Raw genomic sequence first — 17,931 nt, 5'->3', positions numbered from 1 at the left:
CTATTATTGGACCCTTTCCGTGGACCAAACCAAAATTGATCGGCTGTTTTCTTAAAGTAGGTTTTCAAAAACAGTGAGAAAGAAAAGAAATAAAAACTAACCGCAACACTAGACTTTCCACACTTTCACTTCATTCGATTATGATTCGACGTGAAAGGTACTCATCACTGGGTTTGGTTTTGGGGAGACACATATGGGGTTCTACAGGTGCCCTTTTACATTGTTCTACTCATGGTGTTAGGCATTTGGATATTTTGGACTACACATTGTTTTGCTTAATTTTGCCATTTTTAATTGTTTTATTAATTTAAATGGGTTTTAATTACTTATTAAATGTTGGAGACTAGGCCTCGGTTTTTTAGCGGCATTTACAAAATTTAATTTTGGCAAATATTTGGGTTTACCGGCTTATTTAATTGGATTAATTAAGATGGATGCGGAATTTAGTGGGAGTTTTAATTATTAATTACGCTAAATTATATATTCAATTAAACAACTTAAACTAGTTTTAATTAGGCATGTTAATTGGATTAACGATCATGTAAAATGCATGAGCCATTCACAAATAGTGAATGGGTCAATGGAATGTATATTCTCTCATAGGTTTTATAAAATAGTAACTAGTGGGGCCCGAAAAGGATATAAAATACGGATTGCGATTCATGATGTATTTTTGTAAATCTAAATATGGTCTGCGAACCGTTGAGTATTTTTGTACCTTATGATTTGGGTATTTTATACCCTGCCAAGTGGCCCAATCAGAGCATGACACGTGTCACTGGAAGGGGCTTCAACTTGGACCTTTCAGATAGTGACATGTGTCGAGCTAATATTGCCCCCTGGGAGTGGCGGCTTTCAAGGCCCAAATACCAAGGGTCCCCAAAAAAACGGCATGCTCTGACCCCTAGGTCATCAAATCCTAGGGAGGGCACACTTCCCAAAGTCCCTATAAATAGGGACATTCCCCCATTTAATGGGACACGTTCCAATCATTACTGATCTGTCACTCTTAAGAAACAGACAACACCTGAGCTTGCAATCCGAGTAGATAACTTATTTTCCGCACGTTTTACTTCGACTCTTTACTAACTTAACCGTCGGAGGCTGACCATCGACCATTCGTTGCTCCGTTTGTTTTGCAGGTACAGGCGTCCTTGCTGAATCCAATCTTAGAGTTGTAACTCTCTTGAGCGACACAAAAAAACCCGAAACAACTTAATATTTAGATTAGTCCTAATCGTAGATACTAGTATTTGCATAATTATGGTCATGTCTTTAAGACGAAGGTTGTTGGAAGACGAAGCCATGAAGTTGCAAAAGCCCTCTCTTGAAGACTTGAAGATTCCAGGGGTCTTGCTAGTTGTCAAATGCATCTTTTGAATGTTTTCGATATATATTTATGAGTATTTATACATGATTATATGCTAGATGCATATTTAGGATTTCGAATGTTGTGATGATTAATTAAATTCACTTATAAATAAACCAACATAGAAACCCTAGGTCCCTAATATATTGAGTAAAACTTGGCATTCCAAAACAACACTTATCGACCTATTGAGAGTAGTAATGGGCTACTCCAAAGCGAGGCATCACTATTACTCCCTAGGTTACATAAGGCATACCGGGTATGCAAGTTGGTTTTTGTTATACTCAACGATATGAGTGATGGAATTTAAACATTTTGTGGCAAAGTGGATAAGTTATTGAGAGATCATTAGATGGATGATTTATCCAACCAAGAGTCACTACTACAAAAAATGGCAAAGAGACCCATTAAAATATGCCTGAGAAACCGCCTCACAACGGGTCTCTATCTCAGGGGGTCTGTTTGATAAAGAGACCCGTTCGTTAGAGGGGTCTGTTTTTAAGGACAAAGAGACCCCTGGTAAGTGAAAGAAGGTTTGTTATATATGTTTTGAAATAAATATTTTAGAAGAAAAACAGACCTGTTATAAGAGATAAGGGTCTGTTTGGTGGCTATCTAACAGATCTACTATGTCAGATAACAGCTCTCTTTATTCTCCAACTTTTTTAAAAAAAATTAAAATTTTGCTTTTTATTTGGTGTGGGCGGGTTTGCGTTTGAATTTGAAAATTTTGTTTATTTGCAATATAAAAACTGGCGGATAAATCAATTAAGTAAACTGTAATTTTCAGTTTATGACCACAGGAATAACAATGGATTAAAATAAAATTGATGTGATACAAAAAAATATCCAACATAATATGCAACAAAAAAAATGGATTTACAGAAATTTACAATTACAATAACAAAGACTTGAATACTCCATTTTCCAACTCCTTTTTCCATCTCCTTTTGATTGAGCATTTCTTGTAAAGAAATCACACAAATCTGACAAAAAAAATAACACAAATTGCTCTTAATGAAATTATATGAAAGCTATAGTAGTACTCGTATAATTTTATAAGTGATCCGACAGAAAAATAAAAAAGGTAATTAATTATGTGACATTTAGCCATTAAGCTAACGTACCCTACCACCAAACCTCTATTAAACTTATAAACAATATAATTACCCAGATGAGCATAATAAGACAATGTAGAAGAACACAATGTTTAATCCACAAATCAGACATACCCAGAAACTATTTTCCAAAGCTTTCAGCCCAAAACAGATTAGAGTTACCTTCGAAAGCCAAAACAATGTCGTCCTCAACAATCTCAGGAAGAACCCACTTTTCCTTCGACCAAACACCAAACCCATAAGGCCAATTCGTCTTCCCAACTCGCGAATTGAAAAGGGATTTCTAGTAACGTCCAACAATCCGCCGGAGCGAGAGTGGGAAATGATCTCCTCGAGGGAGTAGGACTCGGTGGAGTCAAGTGGCGCGTTGAAAAAAAAAATTAATAATGAAAATAATCAGAAAAATAGAGTACCAAAAAATAGATAGAGAATGAAAATAATCTGAAAAATAATCAACTAATTAACAACATACTACATAGAAACCAATTACTAGTGATAACTGAAGAAAAACACCAAATGAAATTAGAGTTAGATGAGTAAAAAATAAAATAAAATAAAATATAGGTAGTATAAATCTTACCCAACAGTTATTCGATATACGGTGAATGACATTAAGCAAAAATTCATAGAATTTAAGATTATGAGAGTAATCAGGCACTCTAAAGACTAGCAAATTCATCAACAAATCAGATCTAAAAAATCAATCATTTTCATCCAATAATAACTCACTTTTACCAAATCAAATACAATTGCCGGAAAAAAAACCACTAATATTGAAATTCAGTAATATTCCACCCACATAAATCACAACTTGTATATATATGGAGAAATTAACATTGGTATTTCATCAAAGGATTCTTTGATTCACAGCAAAAATTCAGAAATTAAGAACGAAAATCATAACAAAACTTAAAGTATTCCTTGAGAAATAAATTAAAATGGACAAACTCTGATTTTCTATGAGAAAGTGACGGCGAGAAGGACACCTCACACCACCACACCACCAGCGAGAAGCCGCGGAACGCCGGACCAAAAGAAGGAATGAGAAACCGAGAAAGGGAAGGACCCAGAAGAGAGAGAAATAAAGCGGATCTAGGATTGTAATGGAGAAACCATTGTTGTAGATAGAGAGAGCTTTTATCACTTTCAGAAAAGGAAAGCGGCGTGAAGAGGATGAATTGTGATGAAAATTGAAATGGGGAATATGAAGAGAAAGAATAGGGTTTTGTTATCAATCCTTTAAGTGGTGGGCCCTTACACATATAAGAGACCTGTTAATTCAATTACGGGTCTCTTATTTTTTTTTCCCTCCATCTTTTTGTGGGCTCTTTGATACATAAGAGACCCATTATCTCTAATATTAGATCTATTATATAAAGAGAGCCGTTGAATTAATTAACGGGTCTTTTATTATAGGTTCCTTTGATCATTTTTGTAGTAGTGAGTGGCTTGGAGTCATTAGCAAAGAGTTGCTTACCTTAGGAGATTGAGTGTTAAGATAAGCCAACGGATGCTTAACTACCATTTTTTTCTTTGGATCTTGGAATCGACTTATTCTCGTCAAATGGGGATAAATTTAATGCGTGGATAAGACATTTAATAAGATTGAAAATTTGCATGAATATTTTTAATTTTCAAACTTATTTTACTTGATAAATGGCTATACTTTGCATCTATATTTTTATAATTCCAAATCAAACTATATTGTTTTCCCTGATTGATAAAGGAAATCTTTTAAAAATGGTTCTCAAAGAAAGGAAAGGCAATTCTAAAAATAAAATTCTGATAAATGACTTTCATAAGTCCGAAAGGACGGTTGGACTCATGTATTCAAAATACTAGGTAGTTTTGATAAACATGAAGTATTGAGTTAGAAGCTCAAAAATTGTCAATGCTTGACAACCAACATATATTCTCTCTTTATACGCTGGTGAGTACAACTCATTGATGTATTAATTCAATTACGAATTAAAGGAAAACATGGATCTTTGTTATGCGGCGCATTGGATGCTTAATTATGCCTAACAAATTATTAAAGTCAAAGACTCTTAAAGAAATGATTCGGAAAGATTATGAGATAAAGTATGATAAGAATTATAGGAAACGAGGAACAAAGAAAAGGAATACGATTACATTTCTGCTAAAGATTTCATGTTATTCTAATTAACTTAGCAAGTTATTATTTTCACAAGTATCAAATACTGCTTGAGTGTTCCACTTTGAAAGTGACCTCAAACGATTGAAGATAAGCTAAGTTATTGACTTACAAGCTTAGAATGTAGCAAGTGGTGCTACATCAGTTGTAAGATAGTATGCTTTGTTTAAAGACCTTTTAAGCTAAGGTTGTAACAAATAAATGGTTATTGTGTTCCAAAATCAGCATGCGTTAACACACGGAAAGACTCACATTCAAAGTAAAGAGCAATAGTTGCAAATTTATTTGAATGAATGGTTGTTTAAACCATGAGTCAAGAATGCTTTATTATAAACAAACATTTCCCTAACATGAAAACTCACAAAGTTTAAATCATAGGCATGATTTGTGTTCCAGACATCTTTAGCAATGTCACATTAACAAGAACGGACTCAAGACTATATAGGCTCTTAATAGTTTATCGATTCGGAATCGTTCTAAGCAAGTCTTACTTGTTGAAAACCGACAAGCTATTATTCTTGGTATAGACCATTCACTCCGAAAGCTAAAGAGGATTCAATTAATTCAACGTCTCAGGAAGAATTTGAAAGAATGTGACAATATTCATCAAATGTGAACAAACTTGACCTTAAATAGTTCAAGATTTCAATGAAGTACAGAATCCACTTGGGTAGATGTCAAAACGTCTAGATTAGATCGAGCGACGTTTCCTTAAGCCAAGAATGACCATCACAAAGTTATGAAATTGAAATTTTCATAAATAACTCCACATAGAACATAGTGTGTCTTCACGGAGACCTCGATGCCATTTAAAAAAAATGATTCGAACACTGATGGATTACACCCCTTTCTATAAAGTTCTTACAGATTTGCACAAAGGACTAATGTTACACTAAACAAAATGTCAGAGCTAAGAAAGGACACCATTTCAGTTATGGAAAGAATTAACTTCTAAATATCTTTTCAAGTATATGTATAAAACTTTTAGCCACAATGAGAGTTCAGTGGCTGAGCAAGAGCTAAGTGACTCATTGGGAGCTCACCGGCTTAGCAAGAGCTAATTAACTCAGTGGGACCTCACCGGCTTAGAAAGAGCTAGGTGGTTTAGTGGGAGCTTAATGGCTCATTAAAGGCTAAGATAGATCAAGTGGGAGCTAACTGTTTATTTCACAAGGAACTTTTACCCAAAGATAATATACATGTATCTTTGTAATCTATCAAGTGAAACTACAAGCACAACTTCCACAACCTAAATGAGAACATAATGTTTGTTGCTTTAAGTGGTGTATTTCTAGAAAGTAATACATTTTCAAAACGACAAGTGGGGAGAAAATGAACTCGATGACCATCGAGATTAGCAACAAACTAGAATTGAGAATCTCAGAAGACCTTAAAAGGGCTTCGTAAGAATACTTGATCAAGAATACTCAAAAGGACTTTACAAGTGTTTTTAAAGAGAATTCATTACTCACAAAACTTTTGAAAAGTTGGAGTAAGATCTAGATAATTAAAGAGCTTTGGAAGCGCCTTGAAACTCAGTGTTTGATGCAATAACTCCGCATAGGTATAGAATTCACCAAAGGATTGGATTGAATCCTATAGAAAATATTAAGTTAGAAATAAACCTAAGACATACAAACATACTATTTACTATTAGATAGTAAGGGAATAATGCCTTATAAGATAGCTACGACAAATCAAAATTCCAAATAATGGTTAGAGGCCATAAGATCCAAAATAACTCTATGTTTGAAAATCATGTTTAAAACTTGATTAATTTGCATAAGGGATGAAGACACATCGACCGCAAATAAGATTTCAAGGAGAAAACTAACAAATGTGGAAATGTATATGCATACATAGCTAGATTGGTTGAAAAAGATATAAAAATTCACGGAATTGAATTTAATAAATTATAGGATATTTTGGATTTTAACACCTTACAAAAGGCTGAAAATGTTTTTTAACACCCCCCAAAAAAAAACTTTTATTTTAACACCTCCCAAAAATATAAAAGTTGGAAGTTAACACCAAAATCCATCTTCCGTTAACAGAACTGTTAGTGGGGCCCACCCCAACGGATATATTTTTAAAAGATCTGTATATAAGAACCATTCTTCCACGATTCTTGCACGATATATAAGAACCATTCTTGCACGATTCTCCCCCAATGAACGAAATCGTTGTTCTTATTGAATAGCAGCAGCGCATTGCATTGTTGCACGATACTTGAAACAATTCTTTCACGATTCTTCCACGATTTTTGAGAAGAGGAACAGATTGAAGCTGCTGAAACAGGTGAGTGCGGTCAATTGTTCGGTTGTTTGGTAATTATGGTTTAAATTCTCTTCAATTATTATTTGCAATTGTTTCGTACTCAGATTAATGGTTGGATTATGTTATGTACGCATCTAAATGCCCAATTGCGAAATTAGGGTTCGTCAGAAATTGAATTTGGGGCTTTTCGTATTATGAAATTAAAAATGAATTTTGTTGCTGTCAATGTTAATTCGTCAGTGTACAAATCTGTAAATGTGACTGTCGATCTAAAATTGATGCAGATTATGTCGTTTGTTAGCTCTTCCCCTCCTGAGGCCAGAAAATGTAAGTGTGGTGTGCCAATGGCCAAGCTCACTAGCTGGACAAGGGAGAATCCAGGCAGGAAGTTCATATCATGTAAGTTTTATGACCCAATAACAGAAACAAGGGGTTGCAAAGCTTTCGAATGGGTTGATCAACCTGATGGAACAGATTGGCAAACAGGGGTTATCAACAACCTGTTGTTGGATAAGAAGCTGCTAAAGGGTGAAGTTAATGAATTGAAAAGGGAAGTTGATGAAATCAGTGGCCAAAGGAGGTGCCTACTTAATGAAGTTGATAATTTGAAGATGAGATGCAAGGCCTTGAACGCTGACAGGAAGAGAATGAACAGGGAGTGCAATGAAGGGAAGGTGTCTTCAATCAGCTGTTTTGGTTGGGTGGGCATGGCCATTTGTATAGGTTTGTCAATGGGTGTAATTTTCCTAATGGCTAGGGGTGTGTAATAGTAAGCTGTATTAAGTAGTTATAATTTCTTGTAATGACTTGAAGTGTTATAAATATGTCTTTTAATCAACCTATTTATGCCTTGTCTAAGTTCCTATTTATGCCTTGTCTTTTAATCAACCTATTTAAACATGTGAAACATTAAAACATGGGAAATATGTGAAACACTAAGATAGTTCAAGTACAGGTTGACAAAAGAACCTTACTTCAACATGTTTCAATGGCAATCAAAGCCATGCAACCATTACAATTCAATATCTAATTGTTCAAATTTGTTAAGGGAAGCCACTAAAAAACTAGCAAGTTACATAACCAGTCATGAGTACATAATAAAAGTTTGAAATTGTTCAACAGACATAATGTTTGATATCCAGCATGAGTACATCACTGAGTAAGGTTGTTGAGGGATTGCAGCCTGGCCCTTGTTACAACACCTGTGGCTGTTGTAGGCTGACTTGAGGAAGACCTTGTCTTTCTTTTTGGTTGGCTTGAGGCAGGCTGACTTGAGGAAGGCTGAGCTGAGGATGGCTGACTAGAGGATGGCTGAGCTGAGGAATGCTTAGCTGAGGAAGACTGTGGCTGTGGGCGCTTGCTGAATGGCAGACAACCTTCTTGCTCTTGAGGAAACTTTTTGTTTCCTATGCTGTTTGGTCCAGCCCCAATTGCACTCTATGACATGCATATAAAAATAAAAAGTCAATGGAAAAGACACATACATATATAAAACAAAGGGGGAGTTGGTGTAATGCTTGTGTTACCTTTTTAGCAGCCCTAATCTCTTTCTTCTTCCTCTCCTCCACCATCCAAGGAGTGTTCAGTGGGGGTCTGCCTGCTGACTTTATCAGCTCTGTAGCTGGTGCAGCAGGTACTTTGCAAGTCTTGGCATAATGCCTATATCCCCCACAGTTGCTGCATTGCTTCTTCCTCTTGGTACTTGCCTGACCACCTGAAGAAGAACATTCTCCTGGCTCAAGCTTCCTTTTTTTGCTCTTTGGTCTCCCAGGTTGCACCTTAACAGAAGGGGGTAGTGGTTCCCTCATTCTGACTCTCTCCCAGTGCTTTGGGCCAGGCATTGGTTGGACAGCTGGTTCATAAGCAGACCTGTATGTGTCCATGGTATAGTATGGGTCAACAACAGCCTCTATGTCACCCCTCATATCCAATATGCAGGCATAAGCATGAACACATGGAATGCCAGTGAGTTCCCAATGGTAACATGTGCAGGTCTCCTTGTCCAAATCAACCAACACCTGGTCATCCTTCAGCTGCACCTCAAATGTATTCCCTCTGGATGGCTGCACCACACAGGACCTAGCCACAAAGTCTATCCTCCCCAGAACATGCCTCACATATGGCACTAAGTTGTGTGTAATTGTTTTTGAATCCTCCCACTTTTCATTATTCCTGTTCATAATATACCTCCTCATCCATTCCATTTGGGTGAGGATAGGTTTATCTCTGGCAGGCCTAATGACTGCATTGAAAGTATCACACCAAGCATATACAAGCTAACCAATATAAAAACACACCAACAGTCATATAAAAGCATAGGCTAGCTTCAACAATCAATAAACTTACAATGGTGGTGGCCCTAGCTGCTCTCCAAAACAGCTCCTTAAAGGTTGATCCAGTGAAGTTGAGCTTGAAGTTAGCCCAAATATGCCTCACACAAAACCTTTGCTCAGCTTTGGGAATAACATCAGCCATTGCTTTAATCAAACCCTACCAAATGCAGACAAAAGTATAATCATCAGTCAATCACATACATACACATGAAAACTTAGAAATTGAACCTAAATAGTTAAGAGGGAAACAGAAGCATTACCTTTTGCCTGTCAGACATGATGGTCAGCCCAGCTCCTTGATCATGTGTGAACATTGACATAAGGGATTCCAAGAACCAACCCCAAGTTTCCTGGTTTTCAATCTCCACTGTGGCCCAAGCTAGAGGAAACAAGTTGTTATTCCCATCCTTAGCAACTGCCACCAGAATTTGCCCAGGAAAGGCACCCTTGAGGTGACAACCATCCAACCCTATTAAAGGCCTACAACCCTTTGCAAATCCATCTCTCAATGGCCTTAAACAGATGAACATCCTCATGAACAATGGTGGCTCTGGCCTGTCAATACCATCAACAACAACATTGCACCCTGAACCAGGGTTGTACTTCATCACAGCTTTCCCATAATCCCACACCCTAGCATACTGCTCCCTAGCTGAACCAAATATCAGTAGTTTTGCCCTACACCTAGCTAGCCATGCCTTATAGTAACTCACATCAACTCCTAAATCATTCAAAATCCTAGCCCTAATCTCCTTAATTCTCCAACCAGGGTTACTCCTAAACTCTTCTAAATACCTCTCTGCTATGTATTCAGCAGTAAGCATCTTGTTCTTCTTTACTCTGAAGCAGGAATGGTCTAAATTCAAGGTTTTGATTTGCCAAGTTTGCTGCTTAACAAGTTTTGATGCAAACACCTTGAACTGACACTTTACCCCCCCCACACATGTACAAGCAGGCATTCTACAAGTGTAGCTATTGAACTCACAGCCACATCTATATCTACACTGAACTGTAATCCTTTTACTGTCATTATGCAAGTAGTAGAACTCATACCTGTTTTGAATGGCATGAAGTCTTAAGGCCCTCCTCAAGACTGAAGCATTACTGAATTTCTGATTTAACTTCAACTTGATTGGGTTGTCAAAGTCCACATCAGCATTAAACCAAGGAGCATAGTCCTGTTCCTCATCAGATCCACACAAACTCCTTGAATCATCTGAATCAGCATCACTTTCTGGATTCACCTTCGGTTTTCCAACATCCAAATCATTTCTCAACTCTACTCTCTTATCTTTGCCAACCCTGTCATCTACTGCACTCTCCAAACCTTTCCTAAGGCTCTTGTTCACTTTGGCCAAGATCTCCTTTGACCCTTCAATATACCATTCCTCATCCCCTTCATCAAATTCTTCTTCACCAGGTTCCCAATCTTGTCCCTCATCACTCAAATCTGAACTTGAATAACCAGATCCTTCACATCCATCATCCTTTTCTTCATCAAACCTCAACACTTTAGCATTAGCTGAGGCTTTCCTAGGTGGACTCTCCTCCCTTTGTTCAGTTTCTGTCTTCTTAAACCTAGGGCTCCTCCTAATAGTCGATGTATTTGAACTTTCTACCTTCTTATCCTTTTTTTTTGTCTTTGCAGGATTGGGTTGGGCCTCTTGTATGGGCTGACTAGGAGCTTCTGTTGTTACAAAAACCTCAACATACCCCTCTTCATTTACTGTCTCCAAAAGGCCCTTAACCTCTTCACTGTTAACTAGTTCCCTTTTCCCAGTGTTAAAGGTTTTCCCCTTCTGCCTATACCAACAGCTGTAATGCATAGGCACATCCATATCACCATTAACAAAACCATGAATTGCAGCTGTTCTAATCAAATGCACATCCAACTTAGATACTTGAACCTTCCTCTTCCAGTAACACCAACCACCACACCAACACAGCAGCTGCCTGTTTTTGGTTACTCTTTTAGGGACAAAAGCACCTCCCACTCTAAGGCAGATGTCAACCAAACTATCCTTGTCACCCATTATCTACCCACCAGTGAAAAACATATAAAACATATTAAAAGCCATGTAACTATACATGCACAATACGAATAAACAAATCCATCACAGCCACACAAACAAACACATAAAAAAATTGAAAATAAACATATACAAGCCAATGTAGGTGCTCAGTAACATAAATTAATCAACAAACCACACTTGCTAGTTTAATTAACAATAAACCACCTTAATTAATCTCTACTTTCAATTACGAAATCCAATTAACCTAAGTCGCATAGTCAGTTACAGAAATTGATTTATCAAGGCTTTCCTACTGTGGTCCCAAAATTTACCCTAATTACCCAATTATTGCAAGGTTTACAGCAATGAAGCACCAGTAATTGACGAAATTGCTATCAAAGGAGAGCAATTTTACCTTATTTTCTGTGAATTTCAAGCGGCTTTCGCACTTTTGTAGTTGAAGAAGATGATGAAGAAACCCTCCTGAGCTTATCTTCTCCAACGTTGACACCACCCTACACTCCACTTCTCAGCCAAGATCTCCTTTGGTTCAAAAGCGAAATCAATGAAGGTTCAGAAAGAATTCAATGCAGAAGGTTGCTGCGAATTCAATGAAGAAAGAAGTTTCGTGTTTTGCTGGGTGAAAATTGAAGTTCAAGCCAATTTGTGGGACCCACGTTAAATTTCCGTGACGGAAATCGTTAACTGGTGTTAACTTCCAACTTTTATATTTTTGGGAGGTGTTAAAATAAAAGTTTTTTTTTGGGGGGTGTTAAAAAACATTTTCAGCCTTTTGTAAGGTGTTAAAATCCAAAATATCCTAAATTATATTCACCAATCGGAATGCTAAAATCTTTTCATGGTTATTCTAGCAAAATTGTACATATGAAATATGACTAAAAAGATACCAAAATTGCCTTCCTAAAATAGGATTTTGGAAGTGTCTATGAAAATAGTCTAAGGGTTTTGAAAATCTAAATAATGCTACATTTGAAAGCAAGCTCAAGAAATCCATTATGGGATTGAAGAAAGCATTGCATAAAGGAATTGGAACGTTTTTTCTCATAAATTTAATAAAAGGATTAACTTATGAACAAACATAGAAATTCTTATGAATAAGAAGTTTAGTGGGAGCAAGAGTTACTCTTGTAGGGTCCAACAAGAAGTTTACGAACTCAGTTGAAAATTAACTATCAAATGCTAAATGCTTAGATTTGAATGTATTTTCGACAATGGACCAATTAAAAGACGATACTTAGTACATATTGGGTATTAAGATCTATTGTATAGACTTAATAAAATGTCTGTCGTGTAAAGGAATTTACCGTGTTAAACATAAATTGAAGGATTTTGAATGACTTTTGACCCTTATGTATAAAACTAAGTAAATGTTTGAACTACTTATGAGCTAGGCTAAATACTAAGTCAAACAAGAAAGACTCTAGTAAAGACTTTCAACCCATATCACATAGCAAATAGTTTAGCAAGACTCGATGAAACTAGATGTGCTAAAATTTAATGTGGATGGAAAAAGATTAAATATCATTCTACAATTAAATCCATCATGTACGCTACGATATGGAATCGTCACACGACTTACTTTCTTAGAGCATGTGAAGTATGTATATAGTACTAATCAACCCGAATCTATGTAATAGATCATTAGATTATGGCCAAGAACATCCAAAGTACTTGGATAAGTAACAGGATGAGTTCATAAATTATGGAAACAAATACAATTTGAGAATTGATGTTGCAAGCACAAACCTTAACAAGGATTAGATCCTTAACAAGGAAGCCGTTTATAAGCACGAGCTAATAATGAGTCGTGGCTTGAGAATGGTAACATGGACGTGCATCCATGTGTAATGTGCGGGAATTTAAAGTAAATTTCCATGATCACAAGTGATTAGGGTATCCCAAATCATTGTGAGTCGTTTGGAGTGAAACCCAAGCAAAGCATCATTAGGAAGCCTACTTAAATATATGTTGAGAATATTGTTGTCTTAAAGGCAATAATAAGGAAGATGTTCTATGGAAAGTTCATTGTTGAAGGTTAATGATTGTAGGTTGTCAAGTTGAAGATCTCAATCATGAATATGAGTGGGAGCCATCACTTGGACAATAAATCCTATATCACATATAATCCATGGCACTCTAAAATTTTATCATCTTATTATGAAAGTGATAAGTAATGAAGATGCTAAGATTAACAAAGTAATTATAGCTAAAGCTATGCAATAAGTGAACGATAACATTCACAATTGCACGACAGAAATCAAGAATATGAAATATGGGTGTAATTTATATAGATGTTTTATAAAGAGTGTTACTCTTAAAACATTCGGAAAAACCATTTATAAACCATTCAGGTTTTGGAGTAATTTAAAATTTATTGCAATTTTATCACTCTGTTTTCTATTTAATTATGGTTTAGGATTAAATAATGAGTCCATTCGATTCTGAGAATATTTAAAATAGGGTATCAAGACCAGTCTTGATAAGAAAACACCTATTAAGTGAACATTGAATATTATAATAAAAATTATCCATAATCAAGGTCATCTAAACGATGGACGATTAGTGTGTAGTTTGATTTATAACACTGATTCTTGTGCTACAAGGACATGATTGTCATAAATCATTTGTACAGGTATTGGTTTGGAACCATACCGGTAGATCTGTTATGAGGATACTTTAAGAGAATTAAAATCGTCATAAGTATACTTCTCAATATGGCTATCGAAACCTATTTCCTCGACCATGAGTATTGTGAGCTCTCTTGTTTGAGTACTATTCCGCTTTGATGTTGTCAAACGTCTACCGTAAAAGGGGATTATAACAGCAACACTTGGGATGCTAGGTCCCCTCAGTAAGAGGAGCTACATTACAAGGCTGGGAATGTCCCCCTACTAAAAATAGGGAAGATGTCTTTGTTGTTTACAAGGCCTCTTGAAGAGCGAGACTGTAAAATGCATGGTCGTGCTCGGATGGATTTTTGAAATCATCTGTTTATTAACAGTCGGACTTGGGATCGAGAAACACTTCTAGACATAATAAGGATGACGAATAAATCTTACCTTATAGTTCATCAAGAGACATTAAGTGACATAAGGAAAAAGGCTATACACTAAAAGCACACTTGTTCGGAAGGACAAGTGAGAGATCGAAAGGAATGGTGTCCTTCAAACAAGTGTATTATTCCAATAGAGGGTTCAGAATTATTAAAAAGCTAATTATTCAGTGAGACCAAGTGATCGGAATTCCTGGGTGGAGGCCGCTTCCAATCAGTTTTAGTAATGTATAATTAATATTATAACTTAATCTTGACTGAACCCTTCAGGTCACACCAAAGAAACTAACGAGCTGGTGCGACGAACTATATCAGAAGGAATTCATGAGTCACCCGAGTAATTAAAATTTAGACGTTGGAAATTCGAGCTTGGAGCGACGAATTCGAGCGTCAAAAGTCAAGCCAAAATTTAGGAATTGGCGAGACGGGAAAATGCTTCAAGTAACAATAAAAACCCTAGCCACGTGAAAGGCTAGGGAAGCACACCAAATAGGAGTGTACCACGTGGCAGCGCACGTGGAAGCACACGTGGTAGCATCCACGTCGGCAGCCGCCAAGTGGCAGCAACAACATTGGCAACTGCCACCAAGTGGCAGCGTACCACGTTGGCAGCGTGCCATGGTGGCAGCGACACATGGCATGGGCCGTGGACCTGGGTGAAGGGTCATGAATACGGGTCAAAAAAGTAGTGGCCCAACCAAACCCAATTTGGGGCTCAAGGTTAGGTGACACGTGGTTAGCTCACAATGCATGTGAGTTACCTTGGGGAGCAAGTGAGGAAGTGGTCCTCACCTAACCATGTGACACTTATTACTTAGTTATTCCTTGGTTTATTTAACTAAGGATTGAATTCAACAATTTTTCCATGTGGGATCTTTTTGTGAAAAAGTCCCACATTGAAAAATGAGTGGAATTCACAAGAAAACCTTCCCTATAAATACCCAAGGCATGCCTTAGGTATTTTCACTTGAGTAAGTGCTGAAAATGGCATTAGATTGTGAAAACCTTTTAACACAAATTACTCGGGTTTAGGTCGGGCCTTGCTAACTCCAAGGCAATAGATCGAGTTCGGTGCTCGCGTTGCAGATGGACTTTGTAGGAAGTCCCCGTGTGAGGGAGGCTAAGGGGCTTTCTAAGTAAGAGCTCTATTAAGTGAGCGAAGAATGCTACAAAGGTAATAATCTCTTACTTAGTCTTGTGTTTATTTTAATTATGAATTATGGTTATAATTATTATGAGTTTGGTTTTGGGTTGGGTTTCTTTCCGCGGGTGGTCGGACTCACCAAAACCCAACATAATGTGTGTGTAAGTGACACTAAGTCTAAGCTGCAAAGGCTAAGTGTATGGAAAATTATTTTGAAAAGAGTCAAATAGTGGTGACTCTTAGGCTAGGTAAGCTAATGATGTAGGGATCAAGCCCCAAGACTAGCTCTAAATGGATATGATGAGCATAGGAGATCCCTTGATATGATCATGTGTGAATGTAATTATGAATGTATTTTTTATTACGGCCTCACCTCGATGTGAGGTTGCCTACGTATTCGTTAGGAATCAGGCCGAACGTAGCTCTAGTCGAACCTCGCACAAGTGTGTGTATACCACAAAGAGGTCTTTTAAGGTTTGTAACGTGGTTAGGCTAAAGGTTGAAGAATAAGGGGATAAAGGCTCAAGACCCTTGATAAGCCCCCAAGGTGTGCAACCTTGCTTTTGAATCTTTGTATTTGTATGCTTAAGGTTTCTCACTTTTGAACTCTTTTTCTTTTATATTTTGCTCTCTCTCTTTTTTCTTTTTTGCTTTTGCATTTTTTTTTATTTTGATAAGTAAGCCAATCTCGATCACGCAATCTATCACTCACTTGACATTCATGTTTCTTGGGCACGGTACTTAGCACTTGATGAGAGACGCTATCTGAGTAGTGTTCATATCAAAGACATATTCTTGTCAATGACATTGGAACACTTGCCCTTTTGTACACTTTTATATCGTTATTTGCCTTTTGCTATTTTAATATTTTGAAATCACTTAAGCTTTTGTATTTAGAAATTTGCATAAGTTGAACACCATCCCATCCCAAGGTTAGGTAGATGTGGGTTAAAAAAAGAAAGGTCTATCATCAAATGAGGCTCGGAGTGTTTTATTAGGAAAGGATTATATATTTGAAAGGTAAAGATAATATGATATTGGTACAAGAGGTGCCTCAAATCATTAGTATACCTTGTGCTTAGTCCGACCCTTTTTTTTTAATGTAATGCAATGATCATATGCAAGAAAGTAAATGCTCATTTTATTAAAAAGGAAAAGGAAAAAAACCTACAAAATAAATCTATGGAAAATAAGAAGGTGCCTATGCTAGACTTATTGGGGAAGGGTTTGAAAAAAAGAAGAATAAAGCATGAAATATTGGTGAAAAGCTTGCGTCGTGCATTTGTTTCATCATTACCCTTTTTTTTTGTTTGTTAATCACATGACTCAAACTCGAATCAACATGAATAGATGGTCAAATTGTGTAGTGACGTGAATGATGTATGAAGGAAGCATGTAAGATGAAGGAATGTGAATGTAGAAAGTGTTTAAGAAGGAAAGTGTGATATATGCATGGAAAAATTAGGAATAAATTGGACCCCCAACTCAAATGACGGAAACAACGACTCATGCATGAACCTAAGACATGGTCATGGTGTGAAAAGAGTTGTATAAAGTGTGTGAATACTTGTGATTGTAAGTGATATGTTCAATACTCGTGTCATGACCAGTGACTAACTATGTGACTAGACTAAAACAAAGACTAATTTAAGACATCTCGCATGTGCACTAAACTGGGCAGGCTGTAGTATTTTAGTCATAAATTTTTATTTGTGACTCTGATAGGGACAAAACTAACGCCAAATTAAAGATAAATTTCGGGGCTACAGATCCATAGGTTTTACAACTTATAGTTCTTTCTAAAACTCCGGATTTGACCAAAACAAGTTGACTTTTGTGTAGTATACGCGAATAAAAATCCGGGTTGACACAAAGGAACTATGACTCGATTTTAGACATATTTATATCATGCAATGCGTTTGCAACCTAACCATGGCTATAGTTCTCTAAAGTTCAAGGTTAAGGATTAGTAAAAAAGGGTCCACGGTTATGAGTCCAGATGCACCGTGCGGAAGCCTTACCTTTGGAAGGGTTGGCGCGTGTGGATGGGACCCCGCGAGTTAAACTCGCTTCCACGGTTTGGTGAATTCAAAAAACTCGGATGTACCCATCATTGCCATGAGCGTTCAATTGGGTAGATGGAGCGTGAATTCCCAGAGGGTTATGGCCATATGTAGAACACATATGGGTTCAGAAAAGTGAGAAAAACTCAATCAAGAAGTAGAATCGAGCGAACAGTACTAGAATCGATCAAAACAAAAAAGGTAGATTTCTGGCTTGGTATTAGAAGAACATGGCGCAAGACAATAGGGCCTGTCACTAGAAGACAGGTATGTCGCCAAACAACATTTCTGTCGCACAGCGACAGATCCATCACATGGCACTAGCTCTGTTTTCTCATCTTTATGTTCTTTGAATTTTCCAATTTTTCGTGGCGTTTTTTCTATCCT

At 36.9% G+C, this 17,931-nt stretch overlaps 3 protein-coding genes and 1 long non-coding RNA gene across 4 annotated transcripts in view; 1 reads left to right on the top strand and 3 right to left on the bottom strand.

The window, feature by feature from the left end:
• Positions 1-2,137: 2,137 nt before the first annotated feature.
• On the bottom strand, positions 2,138-3,702 carry LOC110734068. The gene is made up of 2 exons (XR_002513761.1): positions 2,650-3,702; positions 2,138-2,355 (listed from the first exon to the last, which is right to left on the bottom strand). It is a non-coding gene; the product is annotated as an uncharacterized LOC110734068 (long non-coding RNA).
• A 2,897-nt stretch (positions 3,703-6,599) lies between these two features.
• On the top strand, positions 6,600-7,757 carry LOC110734067. Its single transcript, XM_021914130.1, has 2 exons — positions 6,600-6,940; positions 7,204-7,757. The coding sequence occupies exon 2, from the start codon at positions 7,207-7,209 to the stop codon at positions 7,684-7,686; it is 480 nt and encodes a 159-aa protein (XP_021769822.1). The 5' UTR covers positions 6,600-6,940; positions 7,204-7,206; the 3' UTR covers positions 7,687-7,757.
• A 132-nt stretch (positions 7,758-7,889) lies between these two features.
• LOC110734066 (putative protein TPRXL) lies at positions 7,890-9,166 on the bottom strand. Its single transcript, XM_021914129.1, has 2 exons — positions 8,446-9,166; positions 7,890-8,356 (listed from the first exon to the last, which is right to left on the bottom strand). Exons 1-2 carry the CDS (start codon positions 9,121-9,123, stop codon positions 8,072-8,074), a joined length of 963 nt encoding a protein of 320 aa, XP_021769821.1. The 5' UTR covers positions 9,124-9,166; the 3' UTR covers positions 7,890-8,071.
• Positions 9,167-9,175: 9 nt separating this feature from the next.
• The window catches only part of LOC110734002, a 45,933-nt gene continuing 37,177 nt past the window's right edge, over positions 9,176-17,931 (bottom strand). The window contains exons 5-6 of the mRNA XM_021914058.1: positions 9,513-11,288; positions 9,176-9,409 (exon numbers count right to left, since the gene is read on the bottom strand). Coding sequence (XP_021769750.1) covers positions 9,176-9,409; positions 9,513-11,288 — 2,010 coding nt within the window. The remainder of the gene's footprint in view (positions 9,410-9,512; positions 11,289-17,931) is intronic.

The sequence above is a fragment of the Chenopodium quinoa genome, unplaced genomic scaffold, assembly GCF_001683475.1.
Source record: "Chenopodium quinoa cultivar QQ74 unplaced genomic scaffold, ASM168347v1, whole genome shotgun sequence".
NCBI lineage: Eukaryota > Viridiplantae > Streptophyta > Magnoliopsida > Caryophyllales > Amaranthaceae > Chenopodium > Chenopodium quinoa.
This window is presented reverse-complemented; position numbering and strand designations above follow the sequence as displayed.

Excerpts from the sequence above, each read along its gene's own strand:
- LOC110734067 (XM_021914130.1), top strand. The coding sequence starts at position 7,207 with ATGTCGTTTGTTAGCTCTTCCCCTCCTGAGGCCAGAAAATGTAAGTGT.
- LOC110734066 (XM_021914129.1), bottom strand. The coding sequence starts at position 9,123 with ATGGAATGGATGAGGAGGTATATTATGAACAGGAATAATGAAAAGTGG. Across the intron at positions 8,357-8,445 it reads AGATTAGGGCTGCTAAAAAG|AGTGCAATTGGGGCTGGACC; the intron begins GTAACACAAGCA and ends TGCATGTCATAG.